Genomic DNA, 21,544 nt, shown 5'->3' with positions numbered 1-21,544 from the left:
AAGTGATGGCGGGATCAGGAAAACATGTGTTGCAATTGGCGAGATTGCTAGAAATATTGGGGGGAAAAAGAAGTTATCCAATTATTTTGGGAAAAAAAAAGCAACCGCAAGAAGAAGAAGTCTCCAAAAAAGTATCAGTTGTCAAAAAAAGTCGCTTATTAGCCTCTTTTTAGTTAAAAAAGTCGCTAAAGTCGCCTAGTGTCAAAAAAAGTAGCAAAAAGTCGCCTTTAAGTCTCCTTGTGGCAGCCCTGCAACAACATGCAAGGCAAGCTTTGCATTGGTGTAACAATGCATACTGTTCGAAATCCATGTGAAATATGGAGAATCCAGCCAAAAAAGCACTTTTATAAGCCATACTAATCAACATTCTTTACACGCTTTAAAACAACATTATCGTACACACATTCCTATACAAAATCTGCATATTTAAGTCTCCTCTGCCTGCTTTTACTTTTGACACATAGTTTTGAACCACACTGTATATAAAACAAAAAAGCTTCATTACATTAACAAAATAAATTTAAAAAGGTGCTAAAGCTTTTTAACATTTTCTATAGATATTTAAAGATTCATCAGCTAAAAATGTAGGATATACCGCTTATGAGGCTTAGCTACTATTCCCAGTATAGTATTTAATACTCTAGTGGTTCTAGATACAGTAGTTGGTGTTGGATGACGGAATCCTGGGAAAGAAAAACATTTATAAGTTTAAGAAAATGAAAAACATTAACTAATATAAGAATTTTTTTAAATACATACAAACATTATTTTTAGTAACAATTACGTAGTTCAAAAGAATCTGTTCCATACATAACTTATTCTGAAGAATTTTTACACATTGCAAAATGTCTGCAATAATTTTTTTTATGATAATTAGTTTTAGATACAGGTTAGATTTGATCTACAAAATAACAAAATTTCTTTACATTTCTTAAAAAGGTAATGGTATTGACTACTTTTCAATGTTGTTGATGACTCATAGGGCAGAAAATTCATATGAATCTTTAACAAATGTCAATAAAAAGCTAATTAAAGTTATAACAGTACTTACCTGTTAGTTATTTAATTACCTCTTCAACAGTATTTTTTATTCTTTTCTTTTTTGATCATAGATATAATTAATAAACATTTGTTGAAGCTATTAGATACAGCTATTTTTAATTGTTTTTATTTAATTCATTTTGTCAGCTCAGCACAATCATGAATAATAGTAACAATCTTATTAAAAATTAAAGGCTTGAAAATAAAAGCAGTAATTTTGTATCATATTACAGTCAAAGCTTCCTCTATTGTTCTTGCATCTTTCGTATTGTGTTGTTTTCACAGTCCCGTTACAAACGCCACTCTTAAAGTGCTAATAATATCCCGTTTAGATAACTTTTGAAACAAGTAGATACCTCCGCTTAACATTCAGAAAACCTACCAACAGCAGAAAAAAAAACCAAAAAAAAAAACAGTGAAGTTATTTGGTTAAGAGAAGAAAACCTGTAACTCCTGATTTTAATGATGAAGGAGAAAATGAGAATTTGTTACAATTTCGGGATAACGCATCAAATATTACATTTGCTATTTGTACATCAATTGATAAAAATGCTACAACTTGTGGTGCAGTTGGTTCAAAATAAGGTTGCAGAAGAACACAACCACACAAACAGAAAAACACAACCACACCATTACCAACATTAGCACCTTCGAAGTAATCAGTAACTTTCTGTTTTCACACAAACTTACAAAAAATGAAAAGCAATCTGCTACAAAGGTTGAAAAATTAATGCTTACATTAAGAAGAAATGAGTATCTTCAAACCAAAATTTTCCTATATTTTAAATAAATGTTTATTCATCCTTTTTTTGCATCATAAATATTTATGCATTAAGTACATAATTTGTCAATTAAATTTTTTTATATTTATTGTAAATGTATTTATTTTCATTACTTCTTTATTATTTTTTATCATTTTTAAGTCATTATTTTATATTTTATATTTACCACCATTTGTCGTTTTCCAACATCTACCATTCCCAATGAATGGTACCTTAAGAAACAATTGATCGAACGATACTGTATAAAGTATTCTATCTCCATATTACCCTATAATACAGCTTTATATGATAAACACATTAAATTATTATTCTATAACCATTAAATGGTAAATGAGCAATGTTTAGTTTTTAATAAGTGATGTTTATTTTTTAAAAATATTTCAAGTAAGACTATGTACAGCCAATATAACAAATAAAAGTATTTAACACAAAACAATTATTTAAAATTGTAAAATACCTGTAAGTAATTTTTTTGCAATAATGCTAAACAACCTTTTTGATAAAATATATTTACATTTTTAATAATCACCTTTTTAACAGTCTTTTTAATGGATACCTTTTTTAAGTTTAAAAATAATTAAAAAAGGTATCCAAAACCTTATAATATTTTTTTTTAAAAATAAATTATATAATTTGACCTAATAAAATATCTATTATGCTACTAAATTCAGCACACAGATACCTTTTGTAATGATATTTGTAAAATGCAATTGCTAATTACATTATTATACACAGTTAAATTTAGGTTAAATAAATATACAGCAGAACTCACATAAAAGAAGCTGGCATTTAGCAAGATTTCGGATTTAGCGAGCAAAATGAAATGCTTTGTTTATTATATCATTATAAATGTGCTTAATGTACTCCTTTACTGAGTAATTTTTTCACTTTTCTTTTTAGAACTTAAAGAGTGAAATAATTTTTGAAGAATAGAATAGTATCAGAAATTGTTGATGTAATGAAATTCAGAGAGTTACACAGTTGGAACATACACTGGGGCAGTAGAAATAGGAAAGAACATCAGATAAACAGAGTTACTGGTATTTATAGCCTTCCGGGGCTCAAAAGTTAACGGCCAATCAGAATATTCTGATAACATGCGGACGTAGAAGAAAACTGCTTCAAATAAATGCGATTACAGTTTTTCCTCAACAGAAATAATGATAAAATATTTTTTAAAATATCACAGTGCATTAGCAATTGCTTAAAATTATTAAAGGTATTGTGAGACAATCGTGAAATATGTTTTGGAGTCATTTAGAAATAGCGCAATCATTTTTCAAAGTTATTGGCAATAGATGCACCTTTCAAAAAAAAAAAAGGGGAATGTAAATTTGAATATTGTTGGAGAAGTACCCGCGTGATTGCAGATGAATTTTCAGTTTAAGAGTCATACAAAAGCAAAGCTCTTTCTTGGTTCTTAACTTTTCTTGAAACTGTCCATTTTATTCAATGGTTTAAAATATAAAAAAGAAATGTTTTACAGGCAAATGAAAATATAACCCTTAGATAAAGGAGAAAAAAAATGCTGCTTGCAATTAAAATATGTAAAAGCAAGTATCTAAGTTGCTTTTAATAAATGGGTCTTTTACTAAAAATATACTGATGTTTCATATTTAGAAAGGGTAGAAAAAAAATTGAGAATAAATTACCTTTGATTAAATGACCGACAAGAGCAAAATGAAAATTGGTTTTGAAACTTAAGCCAACAGAATGATCTAATTGTTTAAAATGCCATTCTAAAGGTTCCCTACTGGACATCATGATGAATTCTAATGTCTAGAAGAAAAAAAAAATTACATTTATTAATTGGTAATTAAACATAGATTGATATAATTGGTTGGTGAAAAAGTTTTTATTTTAGAATATACAGTACAGAACCTGTTATTCGGAAATCAGAAAACCAAAAAAACCGGAACGAAACTCGATAAATTTTCCTGCCATTTTTTTAAAAAAATGTTTTTTTTCCTCATAAGATTTTAGGATTTTTCTTTCTTTTTTGAAAGATGTTTACTTTACCATCATTTTGGAAATAATCATTAGTGTATTACTTCATCGTTTTTTCTTCTTTTTAAGATCATTCCCCCCCCAAATTTTTTTTAGTTGGGTTTAACACTAAAAAAACGGCTTTTTGTAGCGATTCAGAAAATCGGAAAAATCAGTTATCCGGAATAGTGATGGTCCCGATCGTTCCGGATAATCGGTTCCCTACTGTATATGCTTTTTAACAAATTAAGAGAATGCAAACTATATTGGATAACTTTAATTTGCATTTAAATCTGTTAAAGGGATTCTGCAAAAACATATCTGATTGGATTCAGGCGATAAAATGTTATTTTTATTTGGTAAGGTGCCAAAAACGCAAAAATTTACATATTAGTTTCTTTTTCAGATAAGTAAACTATACAGTCAAAGTAATGTTTTAACATCATATTTATTAATTAAAACCTTTCATTTACATTTATTCTAATTAAACAAATTTTCCAAGTAAAATTCAAGATAATTTTTTTTAATTACCATTAATTTTTAATTAGATTAATGTGCAAGTTGTAGGCCAAGTGGGTCCAAGGCTCCATAATTTAGGTACAAACAGTACAAGGGTAGCAATGAGATACCTTCACTTCTCATTGACTAGTACCCATTAATATAAAGATTAATGGGCTCTAAGCCACTGCCCAAAATAGAACTCGATCCTTCGCAATGATTACTCAATGTGCCATTGTTGATCAGAGATTATTTTCACTATTGATTTAGGGTTGTATAGTTTATTAAGTTCCCCAATAAATCGGTAAGGGTTTACAACAGGTACCACAACAGAATAAAAAATATCATCACACATGCCTGTACTCCTCTCAAGTTTGGATTTAAACTGTTTTCTGAATGCAAAAACTTTCTTATAACAAAGCAAATAAATTTTTAGTTAAATCTTTTTACAATAAAACCAACATTAATAAAATGATATTCATCTAAGGGGGAATAGATAATATATAATAAAAGATATAAATGGCAGGTAATTAAGTTAGTGTGATAGCATTCCACTTATTTAGTGCATTAAATAACAAGCATTTTAAACAATGATATATTTCAACTATTGTATATCCAGGTATATTATATAACACCACACAAAATATATATCAAAGCTCAAGTTTTGAACAAAAGTATGAGAAAATAAAAATCAAGGTCAAAATTTCCAAATGCTCAGAAATAAGTTTTTTAAAAAAATTACCATAGGAATTCTTCCTCTGAATGATGTGATATTCAATTGATGAAAAAGGTTTTCTATCTATATTTTTCCTATTGTCAATTTGATTTAATAAATTTTTGCATAGTTGCCTATATAAACTTTTACCAAACTGATTATATAATATAATGTAGTAATAAAAGACAGGTTATCAAAAATCAAAATTTTAGAAGCAATTCAATTGTAAAGGCTAAGCAGACAAAATATGAAAGTTTAATATGTTAAAATTAATTACTTACGTTACTTTCAAATAAGCCTTGAGAATCTAATGTATGTAAATTTTGCTCCAAAAGAGCTAAGCCAGCTGCATATAGAGCCATATCATCAAGTTGCAAAACTGATATTGAAACCCAAAAAAGTGCTCTATGAATTGGAGATTCCTAAAAGCAAATACATAATTTTTGATTACATCAAAATATCAACTAAACATTACAAAGGCATGAAAATCTGTATCATTACTTACAGGTCTCAACAGAGGATGCAGTCTAGTTAGGCACATTATAATTGCCTCAATTAGTTGTAGATCTTGAAAAGATTCTAAGGCTCTAACAAGAATTCTAAGTAACTGTTTCAAATCTAAATCTCTTACAGTCTTACTAATGCAACCAAATACTATCAAAGCTCGGGGTTGCAGGGCTGGGTTATATCGAAAAGCAAAGCTAAAAATCAATAAAAGTAAGCATTATAATTTTTGAAGAAAGAAAGCAGGAAATTTTTTTTCTATAACAGTTAATTCAAAAGCTAGTTAACCTTGATAAATAATCTATTAACTAAACAATAAAAAAAAAACAATAAAATTCCAGTAATAATAATATTATTTATCAAATAAAGGAAAAAATGTAATTAAATTTTATAATTTCTTTTTAAAGCTTATATAAACTTATTAATCAACAAATTCTCAACATTATAAAAGTTTATTTACAAAGAGCAACTTTTAAATTAGGAGAAATAATGAATAATTGGATCCAAATGAGATAATCATGAATTATAAATAATTTTTTTTCTATCCAAAGCATGTTTCCGCATTTTTATTTTTCAGAGAACCAAGAGAATGAATAAAAATAATCAACCTATTAAAAAGAGTAAATAAATGAAATTATGCTATACATAAATGTAATTATGATGCATGTCTATGCTCCTTAGAACGACTCTTCTATTATACTGACGAATATTTAAAGTCACAATTGCCATTAGATAGACACAATCTTATTTTTAAGTCCATTTGAACGCCTGAACTGAACCATTAATTCTAATATAATGGATAAAATTTTGTTGAATTCTCTTTAATTCCAAATATAGGTGTTGTGCCTGGCTACTCCAAAGGTGGCACTGCAATCACAGAAAAAAAGTAAGTGAGTTGAGAGCAAGAGTGTTAATTGTAGCGGGCGGTGAGAGTGAAATATAAATGTGAAGAAAAAAAAAACAGTCCATTTGTGGTTTGATAATTTGTGGAGTATTAAAAAATTGAGAGCTATCAAAACAACTTTTGCATTTCCAAAACAAACATTTTCCCTTTGATAATGAATTAATGGATTGCAAATTTCTCAGAAAATGATTCAATACACCATTTTTTTATGTTTCTGCTCATTAGCTATGAAACATCTTAAAATCCCCCAAAAAAAGAAAAAGTGAGCAAACATATTTTTATTGCAGGTGCCTTTAGGCATAATCTAAGGTCTAAAAGAGAGTGAAATAACAATTACTTTTCCTTACTGAGAATTAGAAGTATATATAACATCCTCGTGCGGAAATCAGTCTCCTGGGTGCATTCATAACCATAGTAAATTTGTTCATAAAGGGTTCAATACATTTATCAATCATATTTTTACAATTATATAAATATGGGAGCATGAATAAAATTTAAACTAACCTTTTAGCTAAAGATGTCCATTGTTGTAACCAGTCACAGTTATTTATGTTCTTCATGCATGCCTGAAAACACTTAAAATATATTGTTTCATACATAAAAAAAAAAAAAGAGAAAATGCATCAGCTTTCTCATTTATCAAAACATACCTCCATTATTTCAAGGATGGCATCAGTAATTATCTCTAAAGATGCTAGAGGCATAGGTTCATTGTCTGCAGTAGAGCATCCAAATGAGCGATCAACATGGCGGCAATTAGAACGGAAGGCTGTGACTGCAGCCGATTTTACTTTGCTGATGCCAAAAAGTAAATAAAACTTAGGCAACGAAAATTCATCTAAACTGAGTCTTAGAACTCGCTGGGTTTCTGCAATATTAAAGATTGTAAACTTAAAAAAAAAAAAAAAAAATGAAGCAACAAGCAGCAGAAAAAAATTTTCATCAAGGAAAAAAAAAAAAGGATTTCTGCAGCAAAAAAAACTTCAAATGTTTCTTACGGTTAGGAAAATTTGTCAACAGAATTATAACTCAACACTTTAAACATAAAGAAGTTAGCTTGATCATAAAAATAAATAGTACATAAATTTATAGTCAAAGAAATTGACATTATGGTGTTAGCAATATGGTCAACATGTTATAATGTAGATCACCAATTATCCATCTTAATTATCCCCGTGACCAAGGCCAAGCCGGATAATGAAAAATACAGATAATTGGACAAATTTAAAAACGGATAAGAATATTTTTAAATAACTACACTTCACATCTTTCCCAGGTTTAGGATTGGGAATCGTAGTAATTCTTATTATAGCACGTCGCAAATGGTGTGTTCAAAAGTTGTAATTTTTTCTAAAAATTTTAAACCTGTTCCCTTAATTAAAACTACTTATCACTTACATTGAAACTGTGCAAAATAAACGTGAGGTTCTTTTCAAGGTCACCAAAGGACAAAAAAGCAAGTTTTGACTTCATTGACATATTCTAAAAGTAAAGAGGCATTTTCGAAAAAAAATAATATTTTTTTGGAAAATACATGATCCTTCACCAATCTGGATAATTGGACAATTTGGTAAATCAGAGCTATATTGGACTTTGTAGGTAACTTATAGGAAATAAATTAGCTTGATAGATCAATATTAAAAATTTACTTACACATCTTCGGATTACTCTTGGGCAATTAAGGCCTAATGCATTACAGCCCACTAACTCCTGCCCTTAGCCATAGATTTTGTTTTTTCAAACCAGGCACTTCTAAGAGCCTAATCTCATCCGATATCATGTACTGAAAAGTTATATTAGACTTCAAAGTTGATTTTGAACCCATGTAATTTTTCAGTGGGCATTGTAAAAACATTATACCATCTCTGTTTTAAAGCAAACTTTTTGTATCGCTTTAATTTTAGATTTTTTCCAAGATTTAAATCTGACAGTATTGATAATTGGTGCTCTCTAAAATTTATATCATCCTTTAAAACATGTATTAGCTTTAATTAATTTTATTTTTGTTTTACATCATCACAAAACCACTTTTTATAAAATCCAAGATTGACTCCGATAGTTAAATGATTGAATGTAATATTTTTCTTGATTTTAAACTTGTTTTTTTTTCTTTTGTTTAATTCTCTATAATTAAATTTTCTTTTTGTTTATGAATGAACCTACATTATTTGAGTATTTATTGAATGTGACAGTTTTAAGCTATATATCTGTACATTGAACATGAAGAAAAAAAGATATCTATCAGAATAACATAGTCAAATGCTCAGATTTGCACAAACTAAGAGCCAATTTTAAAGATTCAACGGAGTGACTTACATTAATTAATTAATGCCAACTATCAAGTTATAGAATCAGACACAAAACTATATTCTCTCTGAATATACAGACATTTTTTTCTCAATGGATTGGGATTTTTGATCATCAAAATATAAGAGATAGTTGAAATTTAAAAAATATGGTCTCAATAGTTAAGTCGAGAGAATGGTTTAAAGTTTGGGCCCCTTGATGTTAACTTCACTTTTTATTTATTTCATCACATCTTTGGAAGCTTTTAAGAAATAGAAAAAATTTCTGCGCACAATAATAAAATTCTTTTACCCAAAGATAATTTCATGTAAAAAATAATCTAAATTTGAGTGTCATGTATAAGATTGTTCCCTATGTATAACTTTTCAAATGACTGAATAAAGTTTGATATGACTCTTTATACTTTTTTGATAGCTATATACCCAGGGTATTTGCTCTTTAGAATAGCAATTGCTGAAAGGTCAGGTTCACACATGTTTTAAGTAAGAAAGGGAATAAGAATGCACATAGAATAAGATATTCATATCTTACATACAGGGTTGCTACTCAAATAGATGAACAAAATTCCCCAACTTTTTCAGGTTTTCCAGACATATTTTTAAAAAAATTCCAGTCTAATAGAGCAGTATGTACTGGCAATGTCAAGATATACAGTGAACCACAAGAAATTAATAGTAATAATTTATACATTGTTATATTTGATTTAAAATAAAAAATATAACACCACAATACAGTGAAAAAATGGTAGTGAAGTCAAAAGAAATATATCATATAACAGAGAAAAAAAAAAAACATTTTGTCCCACTTATCCAACACAAAATTTTTTTAAAATTTTAATTCTGTAATTTGGAAGTGAATAGCAGACACTTCTGACGAAAAATCCTTCATTAATTTTTGTTTAATTTTATATCCCTTTTAATTTAATTTTATTTATTCTATGAAAAAAAATGATACAAGAAAAGTAATTATAAAAAGATACATACCACCAAATGAGGGCTTGGTACAAGTACATAAGGAATGAATTATGTTTATTACTAAACCATGAATGGATGCTCGTAGAGATACAGGACCACAATGAACTAATAATGTTACTATGTGAAATAAATAAGGAAGATGACTTGCAACTATAAATAGAGAGAGAAAAAAATTAGTAAGCGATATAATGGTATGAAACAAAATTGTTACATAAAACAACATGAATTCAATAAACTGAAATTTGCACTTTATCTGAATCAAAACAAACTAAATAACAATATGTAAATATTGCAAGGCAAAACATCTAAGCAAGATAGTTACAAAAGTCCTTTAATTTTGATTTGCGAAGAATAAGCTTCAAAAGTTATATCAGTGAGTTTTAAATTTATATAAAAATATACATTAAAAAAATTACAGTGAATCTTTAAATAACTTAAAGCAGTAGGGGGAGTTAAACAAATTATAAATTGTACATGGTTATAGATCAGTTAGTGGTTCAATTATAATGGTAAGTGGTTCAATATAGACAGGGCCAGACTAAAGAATTCTCTTTGCGGGGCGTAGTTCAAGGCCCCACTACCTTGGAGACGAATAATAGTTTCTCTTTTTATCTAAAACTCTGAAAAATCAAACTTTTTTACTTTGTCAATAATTTGAAGTTTTACAGTTTGATTTCAAAATTAAAAGTTAACAAAAAAAAAATCATTGCATACTTGTAAGACAGAATCGTCAAGAGAAAGAATTAGAGAAGATTTTAAATGAAATTTTGTTGGCTCAAAAAAGCACATTATAATCAAATTATTTTTCTTATGACTTTTGATCCTCTATTCAAAATATTAATGATTGAAACCATAAGAAAAAACAAATTAAAATAAAATCCTTATTCAGAGCTCTAATTAGGTTATAAATCATTAGAGATCATTTAATAACAAAAAAAATTTGTTAACTTAAAAATATTAAGATAGAAAATATTCTATACCATGTATTTATTACAATTAGTAATTAGGACCTAATGAAAAATATCAGCCCTTGACTTTTAAGATATCCATCAGACGAAGATTATAAAAAAAAAATTGACCAACAAAAAATTACATTACTTATGTATTTCTTTTTCTATTTTTTTATAAAATCAAGTAAAATATTATTAAAAAGAAAAAGCAGTTTACATTTTCATTAAAAGAAATGCAAAAGATTTAGTTGATATGAAAATTAGTACTAAGTGCATTTTTTACTTATTGCTTTTAACAGTAAAAAATTTTTTAACTTGCATTTAGGGTACCTCTCAGGGAGCACTCAACTAAAAAAAAGATATTTTTAAACTGTTTGACTTTCATTCAAAAGTGTACTGTGTCACTGCAGTAATGAGCAGAAGCATTGTTCACAAGTTTATCAAGGTGATTTTTCGTATGTTTATCACCGCAATTGTGCAACTATTTATTCTCAGTTACATTATTTTAGAAAATATATACAATACTTGCTTTTTTGCAGTAGTTTAACAGTAATTAAAAAAAAAAAAAAAAGAAATAAAAAAAAATGTCATTTTAATAAGCCCTTTCAAATCTCAGCATTCAAATCAACTGAGGGAAAACAACAGTAACCAGTAAACCTAGATAGGTTAGGCACCTAACATTTACATTAAAAGGTTTTAGAGCTGCGGTGGCTCAGAGGATGAAGCTCCCAATGAGGTGAACCAGGTTCAAATGCCAGTGGTGGTTATTTGTTACCAATTTTGCTCATGGATTGTATTGATCACAATGCTGAGGTGAAATATCCTCTGTGGTAGACGGATCACGTGTTAGAATCCATTTGTTATCAGGCTAACCCTGGGAGGTTTTCCTCTTCATGTAACACAAATGCGAGTTAATTCTATTTCAAAACAAGCTCAGCAGTTAACATTTACATTAAAAGGTGCTTACCATCAAGTGAATTATTAAAAGATAGCATCAAAAGATAGCGAGCTAAGATAGCTATATCATCCCACATCAAGTGTTGCTCTAGTGTAGGAGTTGGGGAAGTACATGTTTTTTCAATAACCTAAAATAAAATTTGAAGGATTCAGTTGAAAAATACTTCTTCACAAGTAAAAAGTCAGAATCATTCTGGTACTTACTCTACATAATCGGCTAATAACTTTTAATGCAACTAGTTGAACATTAGATGACGCTAATGCTACGGCAGTGTCGGCCATTATTTCGGACTGTGCTGAGCCTAAACCACCAGTAACACTCCTCTGCAGAAAAGAGCAATGGTTATTACAAAATTATAGTGCACATAATAAATTCACACTCAGAAAAATATGGAACATCACAGAGCCAGCAGAGAGATTACAACAGGGCCTGATTACCGAAAAGGCACAGGAAGCAAGTGCTTCCCCTTTTAAATTCTAGGGGGGCCCCCAAATGACTGAAATTAAGGGCCCAATTTCTTATTTTTTGTAGCCAAAAAAATATTAATAATAAAAGAAATAAGAAAAAAAATGACTCCAACAAAAACTCTTGAAAAGAAAAAAAATGGGATGTTTAATAAATGGGATGCTTTGTGTTGTTTTGTAAAAAAATTGGCATAAAAAAAGAGACTCATCTTGCAAAGAACCTTTCGTATAACAACAAGTAATTTTATAATTTAATTTAGTGAAATATTTAAATTTTGTCAACATATGTGCTAGCTACTCCCTCATGTTTTTGTTACTATATATAGTTGGCTACTATACATGTTGGACCCTACTTTACGTGCTTTATAAAGCACGTAAAGAAGGGTCCAACATGATTGCATAGGATCTCTGTATTCCTTTCTAAGGTTCTAATAGTTTTCACATGGTTCTTCCCTCTTTAAAATGTATTGTTTATGGGCGAAAAATATCAAAAGTTTCTTTTGCTCAAGTTAGGGGGGCCCCAAAATCCTATTATGCTTCCCCTATTTTCAGAGGTTAATCGGGCCCTGGATTACAACTAATATTAAATCAGCCCTTCTATCTCAATTTAGATCCTGATGAATATATAATATTTTTAACACAACTTCCACACTAAATAACCAATAAATACAATAGATTGAGAATTGAGAATAAGTTAAATAATTTATTATATACTGATTAATTAAAATTGACAGATGATTGCACAGTAGAGAACCATTTATCCGGTATCCAGAAAACCGGGAAGAATTATGCTTGGTTTTCTCACTTTGAACTATAGTGATTATAAAAAAAAAGCGGAAATTTGACTCATCCTTGAAGTTGAGCAGAGGGAAAGGGGGAATTCTTCCCTTTGTTTGCCCAGAGAAACTTCAACTCTTCCCCTGACCTTGATGATTGAGAGGAGGCAGGGATGGGACAAATGTTTTATTTTCTCCTGTGTGTTGGTTGTTTTTCTGATAAGCTGCCGTCAATCAAACTTAAGGGAGTAGCATGCTGACTTTGTTTTCCCTTTGATATATAAGGGGGTTGGGAAAATGCATTGCACATGTATATCAATGAATGTCCGAGTTAAGAAACTTGAAACTTTTGGCTAAGAGTATTGACATGTGAGATTTATTTTAAATCCAATTTAGCAACTCAGTTTTTGTTATCCTTGATTTATTATGATGAATTGTTTTATTATTTCAGATAATGCATTATTTATTACAAACAAAAAGTTTTTTAATCACCAGTTATATTCATCTATTTGACATTGATTAACAAAACAATATTTTTTTGAAAAAATTCTGATATTTTAGAAATGCAGTATCATTAGCAAATTTTTCTTGATGTGGAATCACATCTGCTTTCGTTAAAAATAGTCTTTTATAAAAAATAAAATAAATAGAAGAAGATTGCTTATTAATTTAAGCATATAATTATTTGTTAATAAAAGCAGTAATTTCTACCATTTTTTTTAAAATTTAGGAGATCTTTTCGTTTTTTTTCTTATTTTCCTTGTAATTTGGGTTTGATAAAACATTGATTAACGGCACTTTTGGCCGATTCAGAGAAAAAGGAAATTCAGACATCCGGGATAGCGATGGTCCCGAGCATCTCGGTTAATTGGTTCTCTACTGTAATATATGTTAACAATTGCACTAATGAATTGCAATTTTTTCCCCCCAATTCATATCTAAATTCTGTTGATTCACTTAACTTAAATGTTTTTCAACTATGTAATTTAAATTTCACACTTTATAAAAACAAAAATCCTTTAATATGTCTTATTCAAAGAATGCTCTTATTTGAAAAACTTCTAGGATATGTCTCTAGGTAATATTAATATAATGATAAATCACATTTTCATATTGCGCAGAAGAGGTTTCTTGGCAATAAGATTTTTTGCACTGAGCTAATATTAAGTAGATATCCAAAAAAGTTGTAAAAAACCCATCTGAAAATGATACTAAGGAAATGTTTGAAGTAAAAATACTACATAAGGAAAAATTGTGGCTTATTACTTGCCCCAATTCTTTACTTATTATTAATGAATTTTATTAAATACTCAAGATTATTACTTATTACTTTATTCTCTATTCAAAAATACCTTTTTAATGTACTATGTTTCTATCATAATGTTTAAAAGAAATATAATATATTTAGTTTAAGACAGCTGATATTTATATTTAGTTCTGCATCAGTAATCACTAAACAAATGATTTTTTTTTGGGGAAAAACAGCTTTTCTAAAGATGGTATAAATGTAAATCACTTGACACTATAACTGATTATCATTTTATTATTTAGACTTTTATCAACACAAATCATACATTGGTAATAGCCAGAGTTTAAAAATGATACTAAACCAGTATCTAAATGTATCTTACCTTAATGAAACTATCAAGCACTGTATCAAGAAGATCAGATACTTGACCAATATTTCCCCATATCTTTGCTTGTATGGAAGGATACATCTTAAAAATAAGAAAACACAATGTGAGTCAGAATTAAAGTTGGGTGATTTTTAAACATAGGAAGTAAAGAATAAAATTCTTAAAAATAATTACCTCTACTTCTTCAATAGTAAGAGTAATTAATTTGTCTAAAATCATGGCAACTCTCTGACGTTTATTATCATCATTATGCTTGCAAAATCTGTTAAATAAAAAAATATTTTTTCATTTCAATGCTATTTTAAGATTTTATCAATAGTTAAAATATAATAAAATCAGTAAAAAATTGAATAAAATCAATTATAGGATAAATTATACAAAATAAAATTAACAATTTCAAAGGAGAATGGAATTGTTAACTTCATAAATATTTTTATCCATTTAGTTTCACGAAAGGATGTAATATACATTTGTTTCACAAAAAATATATAAAAAAAGTAAAAGTAAAAAATAAGAAATAATCACTTTTTGAAACATTTATAGATACCTTGTTAAATTGGGAAGCCATGGAGTCATATACTCCAAACACAAATGTTTTAGTTCAATCGTTGAAGATCTAAATCCTTGAATACATTCTTCAAGAAATTCCAGAGTTAAATGGGATGCATTTTGAGCAAGCTTTTCACTGATTTGCTTGATGAAAATAGTGTTATTTGATGGAATGCATAATCCTATAATATAGAAAATATAAAATAAGATATTTCCTAATTAATTTTATATACTAATTTTATCTTCAACAATAAATACTTAATTCCCAAGACTTTGAAAAAAAAAATCCTTACAATTTAATTAAAATAAATCTCTACATAGAGTTTTTAAATTATAAAAAGTTGTGTTTTAAAGGCATAATTAAAATCTTGAATTTCTTTTATAATGATGCTTAATGGAAAAAATACTATACAGTACAAAGGAATAAACAAAATAAAATAAATTTTAAAATTAGTTATGCTGATTTTGCATATTCTGCATTTTCAAATATTAAAATGCTTATGGAAGAACCAATAACAAAGTAGGTACAATAAATTAATTAATGACAAACCAGATTTGAGTACCAAAATTCAGTAGTGGGGACAATCAAACAACTAGGTTTGAGTATCAAAGAGCCGCCACAGTCAAGCTGAACAAAAATTATAACCTGAAATGAACCGAATTCAACTCAATGAAATATATCTATATATATATTGTTGCAAAAGCTTGATCTTTCATTTTTTTAATCTTTCTTCTTGTTGTTACCATTGACATCTAGGATACTATTCGATGTTTACGTTAGGACTATGTTTGCTTAAATTAAAAAATTTAAGTTTCCTATAATTTGCTTCCTTTTCTTGTTTCTAAACATTTGTATAAAAATTTTTTTAAACACTTAAACAATTATTATTAAACAATTAATAATTATGAGATGTTTTCCATTCTTTTTAAAACAATAATAAATTTCTGTAATGTAGGTTTAATTGCTGAAAAATTGAAGGGGATATAAATCTGATAACCAAAACAATTGAATTACATTGCTTGCTATTAAATATTGTATTTGCCAAGAAAGATTTCATTTTTCAAAAAATAAATAAATAAATAAAAAAAAAAATGGATGGTTTTACTGAGGGTGCCTTTTTAACTTGATGCACAATACTAAGAAAAGTCACTTTAGAATTCCTTAAATACTATAATTATATTATCTTAAAGATAAAAGAAGAGACTTATATTATTTTTATTTATTTATTATTATAATTTTTAAAGATCAAATCCAAGCTTTATTTGTTACTCTAACTGCATATACATTTCAAGCACATTACAAAACAGCTTCGATTGAAGAAAATACTAGACATCTGATAATAATAAAAAATAAACTTCTATTTGATACTAAAATATCTTTTTTTTTTATCATAAGTCAATTTTTGATAAAAAGTGTTTTACATTTCAATTTTAAAAAGTTTTGAAGTTTCTTGAAAAAGACTGATTAAAAAAATCTACCCAAGTTAGGGTTTATTCATTAAAAAGCATTTTCGTTTAAGAAATGCTTTAAGTAAGGATATATATTAAGGAAATTTTTACAGCGGCCTAGGCCTATAGGCCCATTCGCCGAATGCAGTGGAACAACAATTTAATTTGACAGCAATTATATAGAAATAAAATGTTAAAAATTTTACAGTAACAGCGATGGCAACAAGCCTCGAAAACATTGAAACACATGAGAAAGAAGGTCAACGGACCCTTAAAATTGAACATATCGTTCAACAATTTAACATAAAAACAAATTAAAACAATATTGATCGTGCTTGGTGTTGTACCGTTCAGGCCAACAGACCCTTATATTAACGAAATGTTTGTAACATCACGAACTCATTTTTACTTACTAGATACTACAGTTGAATAAAGGTATCAATAGGATCGAATTGAGAGCTAGAGCTAGTTGCTGGGTAAAAGGAAAAAGTTAAGAATTACACACAAGATAAAAGTACACATTAGTACTAGCCTGTCCTAAAGGACATAAAATTTGTATAAATCAGTAAAATGAAAATTTTAAAAACGTTACAATTTTAAAACATTATGTTTAAAAATAAAAATCGACTGTACAAAGCCGTTTACATGCATAAAATTTCAAGATATAAAATTATTTGTGGATAAAAGATAGGATAAAGATGTAAAAAGACAAAATTGATAAAATAACAAGTATAGATAAAATATACCCTAAGATTAAAATCATTAAAATATATTCGTCCAAAAGGGACGTAAATGTTATAAAATTCATTTAAAATTTTAAAATATTTGCAAATCAAAATTTAAAAGCGTGTTTTTAAAAATACTGAAAAAATGGTGGTATGCAGAATCAAGGATAAAAGCTAATTGTGTATAAAAATTAAAAAGAAAATCATTTAAAAGTTGAATAATTAACAGTTAAAATCAATAACAGACCAGTGTAAAACAACCAGCCGAGCAACAATTAAAAAGTGTTGAGTAAAATGGAAAGCGATGTCTAAAACATAAAAAATGTAAATACAAGGTCTAAAATTTAAAATATGATATATTAAAAGTTTGAAATTTAAAATACTACGAGTAAAATTATTAAATGAAGTGGTCCAAGGAGTATTTAACTATATTTATTGGGGAGAGCAAATTAGTTGTTAAATTGGGCCAGCGTCTCCTCGAGAGTAATTTTAATGATCTCTTTAATAATGGATTTGCAAGTATTACTCGCGAAAATTTGTTGTTCATTTCTCCCGAGGAAGTGGTTTTGTCTGAGTGTCCGGAATCTGTCGCAGTGAAAGAGTAGGTGCTCAATTGTTTGAATATCTTCACAGTTATTGCAGGTATCACTTTTATTAAAAAACCTTTTTTGGTAGACCCCGAACACTCCGTGCCCCGTCAAATATTGGTTCAGATAAAAATTTGTTTGTAATCTTTTAACTGACGGGGTCTTAATAAATTTAAATGTTTGACGGCCCTTATTACTGCTCTCCCATTGATTCTTCCATATTGAAGTTAAGATATTTCTAATGTTTGTTTTAACCTGTTTTGGGGTCCTCAGTACCTGGAGATCTATTGTGCTAGAACAAATGGCGTTTTTGGCTGCCTCATCTGCCTCCTCATTGCCCTGGATCCCCACATGTGCTTTGACCCAGTTCAATTTAATGTTGTTATGCCATAGTTTTTTTGTTTCTTCAATAATTTTTGAACTGGGTTCTGGATCAGCCAGGGCCTGTAAGGAGGACATGGAATCAGTATAGATTGTTACATATTCGATATGTTGTTGATTGATCCATGCTAGAGCTGTTTTAATTGCCATGAGTTCTGCTAAAAAGATATTTGTGTTGTCGGTGACTCTGGTGGAGACCTTATGTATTGTGATACCATTCTGTTTAATAATCATTGCAAAGGCTGTCTTATAGTGATTAGGTTGTTCTGTCTCCATCCTAGAGCCATCCGTATAGATCTCCATGTCCTGATCTTTTGGGCAATCATATCCCCAAGGCAAGGATCGATATTCTGAAGGGTGTTCCGGGGCTGGTTTATCGAAGTTCATTGTATGGTCAAAGTTAGTTGGGAATACGTAATTTATATCCTCTAGTCTCCAGCCCCATTTGACTCTTTTAATGTAAATGTCTTCAATTATCTTAAGTTGAATAGGAACGACGCCCGCCAGTATCTGGATAGCCTCCGTGCTAACAGTAGAATAAGCTTTAGTAATAGTCAGAAGAGGGATTCTTTGTAGGCTTTGTAGCTTTTCGTTTATTTTGGTGTTGTTCCTATACCAGACACTGGCGGCATACATTATTATCCTTCCACTTGCCTGGAGATAGATTCTTTTAAGTAGTTGCGGTCTGAGGCCCCATTTTGCCCTGGCAACCCTTTTAATAGCCTGATTAAAGTTAGTGAGTTTATCTTTTAATTCATTTAAATGTGGTATCCATGTCAGACCTGGGTCGAGTATGACGCCTAAATACTTCATCGTTCTTATATAGGATATATATTAAAACCAATGTGAATGCGAAGATGGAATGGACCAACATCTAAATTTAGGGAAACAAGATACATGAAAACTAAATTAGTTCTTAAACAGTAATAATACAGCTTAGAAACTAGGAGTTTTCATAAATACAAAAAATAAGTAAATAAAGAATTTTCATGAACGAAAAAAAATAAAAAGTGGTATTAAAGCAGCTTTTAAACAGCAGGGATCCCACATAATTTCAGAAAAAAATTCCCTGACTTTTCCAGGCATAACAGGTAAATTTCAATGAAAATAGAGACCATATTTTCATTAGAAAACTTTTGATTCTTATATTTATTATGTGCAATAGAAGATTTTCCGTGTAAAAAAATATCATTAAATGAAGATGGAAACATTTCTGTTTGACTAAAATGTGAAATTTTTACAACAAATAATTGTAATAATCTAGAATTGTATTTAACTTGAATCTGAATAACTGATTACTGTTACGGACAATTTTAAGACTGTTTATTTTCCAGGGAAGATATAGGAATAGTCCAGGTTTTCGTAAAATAAAATTGCAGCTTTCCCTGATTTTTAGAGTTAACCCTTGTCTTACAGTGTTCCATGTTGTACCATCACACATGGTCCACATGTTGTGCCAGCCGTAAGCAAAAGGTTAAAATAAAATTCCCTGACAATTCCAAGTTTTTCCTGACCTGTGAGAACGCTGTGTAATAGCATAAGTAATTAAAGAGTTTTCATATATTCAAAAAATTAAAGAGGCATAAAAAGAACTTTCAAAAATAGTAATGTAACAGCATTAGTAACTAGAAAAGTTTTGTCACAGATAATGGCAACAGGGAATTTTAATACAGACATACCAGATGTTTCTAAGAGTTGTCCATCGATTTTTAAATCAAAAGTTCCAGTGAGGGCACAGAGTAAGTTATATGCAGTTGTTCTTAAGTTGGGATCTGAGCTGCCGAGATTTAAAAGAGCCATATTTAAAAGTGTTCCAGGTACATCTTTTGGCCGAATTTTCGTATGAACAGTTACTGAATCCTAAATAACAATAAAAAACACAAGTTTCATATTATTGTGAAAAATATTAATAAATTAAATAGATTATGAAAGTTATAAAATTACAGGACTTAAATGAGCTGGTCAATTGGGCAGAATGCAAGTCTTTCTGGCAAAGCCCATGCGTACTAGACCTCATAGCAATCCTGAGATGGCTTTAATGTGTCAAAAAAAGACCTTGAATATTTTAAGAATTAAAAAACTAGAAAACAGTCACAAAAAAACAGAGGAGAATGGTAAAATTTCTGCTGTAGACCTGGGCTCATTCAGGACTATGCCAATGAGGAAGAAATTAAATAAACAAAGAAGGAACTTAAGCTAACCCTCTTTTAGAGAACTTCAATCAGACTACATTTCTGCAAACAGAAAACAGGCAATAACTAATGTATGGTATCAAAAATAACACATAAATAATATGAGAAATAAATTTTTAAAAATTTTAGATCTTAATAAAAAGCATAATAAACACTTACAGGTTATATACAGTGCTGAAAAAAATAAATGAACCAACCGGCATAACTTTATTATCCTGTTACTAAATAAAATTACAAAAAATTATGAATATTTACTAAAAGCTATTCTTTGCTTCGAATTATCTTTGGATAAAAGAATTTTATGATTACAGTGGAAAGATCTACACTCGGAATAGTTGGGACTTCAGCAAGTCTGTTAAATAGATTTTTCCAGATAATAGGTTTTTAAGGTAAACTAACATCAAAAGATGCATATTCAATAAAAAATATACAATAATTAACATCAATTTCAACCAACAACGAATAAATCTGTGTATCTGAACTATTTTCACAGCTTTTGTTACAGATTTCCACATGGTTTATAAAATATCAATATTTCAATACTTCATTACCGCAAATTCTAAATCACATGTTTCAGTTAGTAAAAATTTACGATCCACTCGATTAGCGACAATTTCACAATGAATCCACATGGTTTTGGCAATAGTTTTCCAATGTGGTTCTGTTAGTTAGTTTTCCAAGAGTGTTAGTTTCCATGTGGTTGTGTAGTTTTCCAAGAGAGTTTCCAATGTGGATTTCTGATCTCATTTTTGTCAGTTAATGCAGTCAATTTTCATAGTTTTTTAATGCTACATTATCATACACTAGAAATTTAGAATAGCACATTTGTAGAATTACTTTTTGTTGCACTCGATTTGCGACCTTTTATTGTCCACTTGGTTTTATTGATCACATTTCAACAGTCTAGGAATTACACATAATTTTCAAACTTTTGAATTTATTTTTAATAGAACATCATTACGATCTGAAAATTTTGAATCATGCTTCTGCATTATCACTTAATGACCCGCGTTTTAGTCATAATGATTTCATCTCAAAACTGCAATTTTTCCAAAAGGTGAAATTTTTACACATTCTGAAATTGAGTGTGTGATTTTTGGCAGAAATAATCTTTTAATGCGGGTTGTGCGAAAAAATATGTGATTTTTTTGGGGGGGGGGGGGGG

At 28.9% G+C, this 21,544-nt stretch overlaps 1 protein-coding gene across 6 annotated transcripts in view; it reads right to left on the bottom strand.

The window, feature by feature from the left end:
- LOC107441282 (neurofibromin 1) overlaps window positions 1–21,544 on the bottom strand; it is a 99,033-nt gene that overhangs the window by 9,878 nt on the left and 67,611 nt on the right. For 3 of the 6 annotated variants that reach the window (XM_016054481.3, XM_016054484.3, XM_071182229.1), the window contains exons 38-50: window positions 19,867–20,047; window positions 15,044–15,227; window positions 14,671–14,758; window positions 14,491–14,577; window positions 11,823–11,942; window positions 11,629–11,746; window positions 9,721–9,861; window positions 7,081–7,298; window positions 6,935–7,005; window positions 5,528–5,723; window positions 5,304–5,444; window positions 3,476–3,602; window positions 596–683 (exon numbers count right to left, since the gene is read on the bottom strand). In XM_016054481.3, the coding sequence (XP_015909967.2) occupies window positions 596–683; window positions 3,476–3,602; window positions 5,304–5,444; window positions 5,528–5,723; window positions 6,935–7,005; window positions 7,081–7,298; window positions 9,721–9,861; window positions 11,629–11,746; window positions 11,823–11,942; window positions 14,491–14,577; window positions 14,671–14,758; window positions 15,044–15,227; window positions 19,867–20,047 (1,760 nt within the window). The remainder of the gene's footprint in view (window positions 1–595; window positions 684–3,475; window positions 3,603–5,303; window positions 5,445–5,527; window positions 5,724–6,934; window positions 7,006–7,080; window positions 7,299–9,720; window positions 9,862–11,628; window positions 11,747–11,822; window positions 11,943–14,490; window positions 14,578–14,670; window positions 14,759–15,043; window positions 15,228–19,866; window positions 20,048–21,544) is intronic. The other 3 variants (XM_016054483.3, XM_043044425.2, XM_071182230.1) reach the window with 1 other exon arrangement.

This window comes from Parasteatoda tepidariorum, chromosome 6 (genome assembly GCF_043381705.1).
Source record: "Parasteatoda tepidariorum isolate YZ-2023 chromosome 6, CAS_Ptep_4.0, whole genome shotgun sequence".
Taxonomy (NCBI): domain Eukaryota; kingdom Metazoa; phylum Arthropoda; class Arachnida; order Araneae; family Theridiidae; genus Parasteatoda; species Parasteatoda tepidariorum.
Note: the sequence above shows the minus strand (reverse complement) of the source record. Positions and strands in the feature narration are given on the sequence as shown.